Genomic DNA, 8,536 nt, shown 5'->3' with positions numbered 1-8,536 from the left:
CAGAAAGAGGCAGAAGAGGCACCTGTCTAGGGCGCAAAGATGTGGGGGCGCTGGGCAGGTACCTATTCAAAAGTTTTCTGCCTACCCCTAGTCCAGGTGTCTCCCCTGCTTGCTGCTCTCTCCTCTTCTCTCCCTCCGTCACTCCCCCCTACCTTCCTCCTCTGCCCTTGATACTCTTTCTTTAATCATATGGTATGTGCGCAATCGTGCATGCGCACACGGGGGAGGGTCGTGGGATAGCCAATCGGGTGCCTAGGGTGCCCTGTTGGCATGGCCCGGACCTGTCGGCTGAATCCAAAATAGTGGATTTGGTGCATCCCTAATAAATAGGCCCCTTAGCTTTGGATATATAAACCATATCCACCATGGACTGTAGGCTTACTTATGCCAGCCACACAAATGCTGATGTTTTTGTCACCGATGACCAAATTTTATGTTCTTGGGTCAGTATATGGGCAATCTGGCTTATCAAACTGGAGTTATCAACTGCATTGCTTCAATATTGCGGAAAGATAATTCAGAAATGAAGGAAGCTTTTAATATATTCACTTTAAGCATATGGTCAAGTCCCTTTAAGCTCACAAAATTACAAATATATTAAAATATATAATGATCCTGCAGTGGTTAAAAGAGAACCAGTTCCCTACTTTATTACACAAAGGTAAGATCTAATATACATTACATACAAACCAGACATAAGTGCAGACTGCAGAGTTATAATTGTGTGTTTTTATGATAACATAAACACTATTGCAGCTAAAGGAAATCCAAGCTGTTTATAATAAATACTACGGCTCAGGTTACCAATTCCAATTCAAGTTTAAAAAGGGAAGCTTAATTGCATCCACCCAAAGGCTTTTCACAGAGGTATATAAGGCAATACATGCTATGCTATACTTCCATGCCTTACACCAAAACACTGGTATTGTTGGCAAGGAAGCCCTGCAATTAGCATCTTCTGTTGCTTCCAAGGACCCATTTGCTACACATGCAACAGATTTGTGCTTCACACAAATGCAATTTTCAACAAAACATATATTGGTGTGCTCAAATGACATACACAAACAGGAATGCAATAAGTGTGCAATTTACTAATGTGGGAGTAAATTAATGTTGGTAAATTATGCAGTGTGATAGGCTACTTGTCCAAATTACACTTGAAATATAGATACACTGCATTATGGGTAAATAACATGGTGATTTGTTTTCCATTTTTCACTTTTCGTATTGCACATTTGTTAGTAAATTAGCCCTATTATCTTTGAAGGTAAAGGCATGCCACATCTCAAATTCTTGTTATGGAGTGACCCCTGGCTGCATAAATAGGCAAGTACAACTTTGATGTTTTACTTCAAAATCAAAAGTTCTCTGAAGTTTAACAATGTTTACAGTGGCAAGATTGTGACTTTCTTCACATAAAATTTCCGTGTCAGAAAAAAACATGGTTATATTATTGTCTTCTTTACACAAAGATATCTGTGGCAGAAGACACAAAGAAAATGAGAGAATAGTGGGAGAATGAGAGAATATTTTTAGGGAATATTTATGGAGACATTTTGTGTAAAAAATAAGAACGTACCAGTGCATTATACTCTTTTAGATATAGAAGAATTGTGCTTTAAAAAAGTAGTGTTTCAGGCTGATTTATTGAATATTTCTATAAAAACCCTAATAATCCCTCCCTTCTCTTCCACTTCCTGCTCCCTGAATTCCAAGGCTGTGCAGGGGAGCCGGCGGCTCTCTGCTCACTGCACTATAGGACAGGAACCAATCAGCAGCTAGCAGGACCTGATAGGGAACTGAAGCCTGTCTTTGCTTATGTGACTGCAGGGCTGTGATTGGCTGTCCCCATCCTACTGTGCTTCTGGCAGGGACCATTAGGACATGCCCACCCCTCATTTGAAACATGGACAGGGACCAGTCAACATCTATGAGAGTTCTAATAAAGGGGATATTTTAAAGATAATATTAATTTCTAGCACCATGTAAAAGCAACACCGTATATTACTCATAATTGTCCACAAAATTAGGGTGTTGTCATGTATCCTCTATGTCTCCTTTAAAAGCAAAACAGTTCAGCTGTCTTAGTCACAGGAGTTGCATACCAAAATGGATTTAGTATTTTTGCAACCCCAGTGATTATATCTTCATATCTTCTTTAAGGGCAATGACGCATAAGGCAATCTTTAGTATTTTCTACTGTTCCAAAATGCTTGCAGTTGCCTCTTCATTGTCCTAAATTGTAATTTCCTGGACAATGTAAGTGCATTTGGGGTTCAGACGATTACCACTTAAAAACTTAGGAGCTTGAGGAATTAGCCCATGTGCCATTTCTTTCCGGGTAGAAATTAGAATGAGTACATGAATTATGCAAAGCTCCAGCTCTGCTTGGTAGAAGTGCTGTGCATACCTCTACCAAATCTGTACATGTCAACAGCTCTGCCATCATTCCTAGCAATCTTGTTCCCCAGGCAGCTTTTCTCTGTTCGGCCATAAGGTTACCAGGTCATGTAATAAGCTAGGGTCACCATATCCTTCTGTAATGTCCATCCAAGAGGGCTGAACTGATTGCATTTAATGGGGCTGCTTTTTTGCATATTTGAAGAAATTTTAATTCAAAGTACCTTTTGTGTATACATTTGATAAAAACAATTAAGTATAATTGTAATTGCAGCTGAAAACACTTTCATATTCCCTTTTGTATTTCTTTCCTTTACATATACCAGTGCAACTTTATATCTGTAATCAACTATCAATCATCCAGCCAAGACTCTTGAAAGCAGTACCCACACTGGTTTGTCTGAGTTTTGAAACAATGTAGCAGAAACCAGCTGATTAACAGACCTGGAGGAGACCTGACTTCAGCTCAGTGGTGTTACTAACAGGTAGGACCAGACTGGCAATCAGTGGATTCTGGGAGATGCCAGAGGATTGCTGTAAAATTCCACAGACACTCTAGTGACTAGTTAGTGGGCTAGTTGGGGGCTGTTAGTGCCTTGGTGAATCCCTGTCCAGGCCTGCTTCTGGGGACAGGGTTGGACTGGGCCGGCGGGGCACCGGGAAAAAACCCGGCCCAGGTCCGCTCCCTGTGGAATCTCCCTGTCGCATCTCCCTGCTGTGACCCAGAGGGGGGGTGGCTCGGCAGGGGACCCAGATGGGGCCCTGCGACAGCAGCCCGATGAGCCTTGGGCCTCCCAGGCCGACCCTGACTGGGGGGCTTTGAACTGGGCCGGCAGGGCACCGGTAAAAAACTCGGAGCGACCCAGATCCGCTCCCTGTGGAATCTCCCTGGCGCGACCTCCTGCAACCAAGGGGGGGGGCGGCTCGGCAGGGGACCCAGAGGGGGGCCCTGCGACAGTAGCCCGGTGAGCCCTGGGCCCCCCAGGCCGACAATGACACCAGTTGTGACTGCATCCAGGTTCCCCCAGGCATCAAGCAAGAATTGTCCCATAGTAAAGAGTGTGACTGTGTGCAGGGCGCATGTACCAGCAGGTAGGGCAGACTAGGGGGGGGGCTCAAGTGCAGCTCTTGCACCTGGCCTGTGGTTAGGGTTGCCACCTTTTCCTCTATTTGTTACTGGCTGGTGGGGGGGCGGGTTCACAACACCAAAAGGGATGGGCTCTGAAGCAAAAAGGGGCCGAATGAAAACCGAAGATGGAGGACAAAAGCTAAGTTACAGGGGATTGGGGGCAGACGAGGGGTCTTTTTGAAGGGTATTACAAATTTACCGGCAGCTACATTGCCGGTAAATTTGCAATAGCGGCCCCGGCCTTGGCAGGTGTTTTATCGGCTAGGTGGCAACCCTACCTGTGGTACGCCACTGCTTCCCCCTCAAGGCCAAATTTACATAGCTGGCACCCCTAGGCCAGATGTCGTTGGTCGCCCGTCCCCTCCCTTTTATTTGCTCAAATTTTCATCATCGGGACCAGAACAATGAGGATTGGCATACGGGGAAATTTAAAAAACTGTATCTCCTGCGCATCACCTGTGTTTCTGAACCAATGTGGTTGTGGTTGAGCAGCATGCCGCCCCCTCAAATCCTGCCGCCCTAGACAAGGGCCTTGGTGGCCTCTCCGCAAATCCGGGCCTGCTGACCCTACATTGTTTTCATAAACAGACCCAGCAGTGCTAAAATGAACAGACACGGCTTTCAATAGCAATTCCACATACAAATAATTTTAAAACCACTGAACATATACTGGAAATGTGCTTCACGCAAAGCGGACATCCTCTTTGATTTAACCGCAATCAGTAGATCTTGTCGGCTTTCTACAGATTAGAAATCCCTTGATTTCCCTGTGCCTCCCCAGTATGAAGTTAAAAGATGATCACGTGAGGCGGATATCTGGAAAGGACATCCTGGATTGGCTGATACATTAGTTACGTTTCATCTGTGTCTGCGTTACCCAATCGGGAGTTTGTACGCAAGGAAAGAACTGAGAGTCTGTTGTCATGGTTACACGTACGCTCGAATCGCTGGGCAGTGCTTTCGGGTCCGGTACATTTATATGCTCAGATGCAGGCAAGGTAAAGTTACGGAATAGTGAATAGACCTGTATATTGCAGGAGACTTAGGTTTAGGAAGCAGCATATCGTTTTATTCGTACCTATCTTTCTGCTAGCCTCCTTAGGTTTAGGGATTTTAAGTGAGCCATAAAAATTAGTTTTATAATTAACTGTAAAAAATGTTTTTGGAAGGATTTTTTTTGCGTTCACTTTCTTGAAGTAAGGAATATCTGTCTGGGAATGTTTTCATGTGCTTAGTTACCCAACATACAGTTTGATGTGCTATTGCCTTGAGCTTTTCAAAGGCAGGCTTCAGTACACAACACTACGGGCTATTTATCAAACTGAGGAAAAACTATGCGAATCAGATACATCACAGATTGCTGTCTGAACCCCAGTCATGAATCAAGCTGATTTTAGACCATTGCATCGCTCTCTGTGTCAGATTTAAGCAGGTCTGGACTGAGAATTAAAATAGGCCCTGGCATTTCAGGGACACAGAGGCCCAATCAGCCCACATAGAGGCCCAAACAGCCCCCACCAGCCCACTAAATACTGACTTTCTATGGGACCTTATAGCAGCCCCTCTGGCTTTTGCCAGAAACCACAGATTGCAAGTCTGGGCCTGGATTTAAGCATGAAAAGCAGTAGACACCTGTAAAATGCCCCTTCCCCTGGCTTTAGAATAAAGGGGCTTTGCCTTACTGCCGTTGATCTCCAACCCAGGCCCGGATTTGCGGCAAAGCCGCATAGGCTCGGGACTAGGGCGGAATCAATTAAGGGGCGGCATGCTGCCCAGCCGCACAATCGTTTTTTTGTCGGAGCGCTGATCGGCTAGTGCTCCGAAACCAAGCTAAGAGGATGCGCATGCGCGCTATCTTGAGAGAAGGAAGGGGTGACGGAGGACGCCAACCTCTTAGTGGATGCGCATGCGCGTTATCTAGAGAGTGAGAGGGGGCGACGGAGGATGCTGGCCTCTGGGCGCCCTTGTTATATATATATATATATATATATATAACAAATCAGACACCTCATGGTCGTAGGTGTCCAACATGGTATGAAACAGAGATGTAAAAAAACATCCTCTTATCATGGATTCAGTCATCCCAATATCTCAGAACCATGCAGCAAAACCAAGAACAACCAGAATACAGACCCCCCAGGAGCCATCAAACCAATAGATTATTGGCCTGCCATTTACAAAGCTCCTCCGAGGGTTTGGTAACCAACTAATTTAAAAGAAGCTGATTGTGAGAAATGTTATTGTTTTGAGCTAACATTTTTATGAACCACTATTCTATAATTGGAACTGCACAACTAGAATAAATGTTATTACTATGTTATAAATGGAAAATGTGTATATATTCTGAGCGATACAGTTTTAGTTGGGTTACAGAACACCATTTAATATCAGAAGTGATATTATAATTATCCTTGTGTTTTTGATATGGTTAGCGCAGAGGCTGCTGTAATCACCCTTATTAACTGGCCCTGGTTACAGTTCATATAATAGAACGTGACAAGAGATCAGGGATCTCAAAGTCATAAAGGTAGTAGCTCTCCCATTAAGGGGGGGGTCCCCAACTCTTTTTCACCCATGAGCCACATTTAAATGTAAAAAAAGTTGGGGGGGACAAATAAAGGCTGTGGTTGACTATTTGTAGCAGGGTCGAACTGGGCCGATGGGACACTGGGAAAAAATCTGGTGGGCCCTGCCCAGATCCGCTCCCTGAACTTCCACTCTCTGCATTCCTTCCATGAAACTGGTCACGCTGACTCACAGAAGAGGCACACTCATGTGTGCGAGCACGTGCTCCGGTGAAGGGGAATGTAGAGAGAACTTTGCAGCCGGGGGCCCGGGGGATGATATGGGCCCCCGCTGTGCTGGCCCAGATCCACTCCCTGAATGCCTCTCTCTGCACTTTCTCCCTGAACCCGGTTGCGCTGACGCACAGAAAAGGTACACATATGCGTGCACTCTGGGGCAGGGAGGGGGGATTGCAGAGAGAACTTTGCAGCCGGGGGCCTGGGGGAAGGTATGGGGGCCGGGGATGGAATGGGGCCTCGCTGTGCTGGCCCAGATCCGCTCCCTGAACTCCTCTCTGCACCCGGTCACGCTGACGCACAGAAAAGGTACACGTGTGTGCGCTCCGGGAAAGGGAAGTGCAGAGAAAACGTTGCGGCTGGGGGATGGTATAGGGGACCCCTGAGGCTGTGGGCCCTGGGCCCCCCAGTCCGATGCTGATTTGTAGCCCCTATTTGGACTGACAGCCTACAGAAGCTCTACTTGGCAGTATACGTGGTTTCAGGGGTGTAACTACAGTGGAAGCAGACCCTGTGGCTGCAGGAGGGGGGGTATAGGGGCCCCATGAGGTCCTAGTTCATATACAATTTCAATAAATATTGGTAAGGCAGGTCAACCTCTAGACATTTTGGGGGCTTGAATTTTGATTTGCCGTGGGACCAGTAATATCTTGTTATGTCACTGTCTGTTTTTTATGTAATTAAGATTTGCCTCGAAGACTAGAACTCAAAAGTAAGCCCTTTTTTAGGCTATTGCAAGCAACATCCAAGGGGTTGGGGTGCAACATATTGCTTGTGAGCCTCTGGTGGGGAACCACTGCAACAGATCTTTCACATGTACACCAGCACAGACACCAAGAGGCCCTTAAAGTGTTACTGAAGTGTTACCTACAGGGTGTCTTTACACATTCAACTGATTTGAATGACATGGAAACACTGTCTTTGGTTCCACTCACATTGGCACACCAAAAGTGATGCCATCATCGCAAATCACAAACATTGACAAATTAAAAATATGACAAAGGAATTTGCTTGTGGTTTATGAATGAAAATGCTAATTACACACGTTGATGCTATCTTTGCACGCTGGTTCTCCACAGACCTGTAGAATGTTCCAGATGTTGGCTTCTGGGGCCCATGATTGGTTAGCCCTCTTTGGCCCAGTCCACTGGTGGACAAAATTGGGCAGATATCCATGATAGGTACTCCACCAAATGAGCAGATCTCAAAGTGTATGACCAGCTTTATTTATAACCTCCTCCTCCTTTTCTCAGGTGGCCTCTCTTTCCTCAACTGTAATTGTGTAAAACGTTTGAAAGTGTGTCCATGTTGATAAGATATTATAATATTTCCCATATTGGGGGTTTTAGTTCATAATGGTTAAGCTGAACCATGTTTATTCGGGTAGTCTGGTCTTCAGTAACCATTACGTGATATGTGCTTGAAAGGACACATGGCAAAGATGGATTGTAAGGTAGTGCTTGCTGATTTTAATTGCTTTCATTTTGTTTCAGCTTTGAGGCAAAAGCAGAGGAAAAGATGATGGTAAACAAGACTGTTCCTTGTGCTGCAATGTCAGATTTAAAGCTTTCTACTGACCAGTCACTTTCAGGTAAAAGTTAAAAGGAAAAAGCATTTCAAATGTTATCTACACTGTTGTGTATTTTCTCCATTGCTCTGCAGGCACTTCTCCATCACTCTATCTTATGACAGAGCAGAACCTTGTTGAAGGAGGTGGCAAGTGTGTAGTTATGGATTTTGGAATACATTTTACTAAGTTGGTGCATTCAACAAAGACAACAATTTAGCTATTACCAGGAAAAGAAAAATTCTAGGTGCTACATAACCAAGATAGCACTCATGATGAAAAAAAATGGTATTCCAACAGACTGCTAGATGCACTTAGGAAATTTGAGTATAGCAGCCTGGAATAAATCTGGGGGCTAATATGTTAGGCACTGCCTGGCGGGGAGCATATAGAATTTTTTGTCACCACCAGTGCTTCAGTTTTTGAGGACTAAACCTCCCATTGTCAGGATACAAGATAAATGTGAAAAGTGAATTAGTCATTAGGTCCCACATCTAATAATGTGGTTATAAAAAATGGGATAAATACCCCGTCTCCATGATATTAAAAGTGTATGTTGCTTATTTACATTTGTTTCTTTGTACTGTATTCTTGTAAATTAACCGTTCATCTGATTTAATTTCAAAGTTGTCTTCGATT

At 44.6% G+C, this 8,536-nt stretch overlaps 1 protein-coding gene across 2 annotated transcripts in view; it reads left to right on the top strand.

Annotated features, from left to right (window-relative positions):
* Window positions 1-4,436: 4,436 nt before the first annotated feature.
* LOC108719236 (coiled-coil domain-containing protein 178) overlaps window positions 4,437-8,536 on the top strand; it is a 170,071-nt gene continuing 165,971 nt past the window's right edge. For both annotated transcript variants that reach the window (XM_041566415.1, XM_018267969.2), the window contains exons 1-2: window positions 4,437-4,527; window positions 7,824-7,921. In XM_041566415.1, coding sequence (XP_041422349.1) covers window positions 4,517-4,527; window positions 7,824-7,921 — 109 coding nt within the window. In that variant the 5' untranslated portion in view covers window positions 4,437-4,516. The remainder of the gene's footprint in view (window positions 4,528-7,823; window positions 7,922-8,536) is intronic.

The sequence above is a fragment of the Xenopus laevis genome, chromosome 6L (assembly GCF_017654675.1).
Source record: "Xenopus laevis strain J_2021 chromosome 6L, Xenopus_laevis_v10.1, whole genome shotgun sequence".
NCBI classification, from domain to species: Eukaryota; Metazoa; Chordata; class Amphibia; order Anura; family Pipidae; genus Xenopus; species Xenopus laevis.
This window is presented reverse-complemented; position numbering and strand designations above follow the sequence as displayed.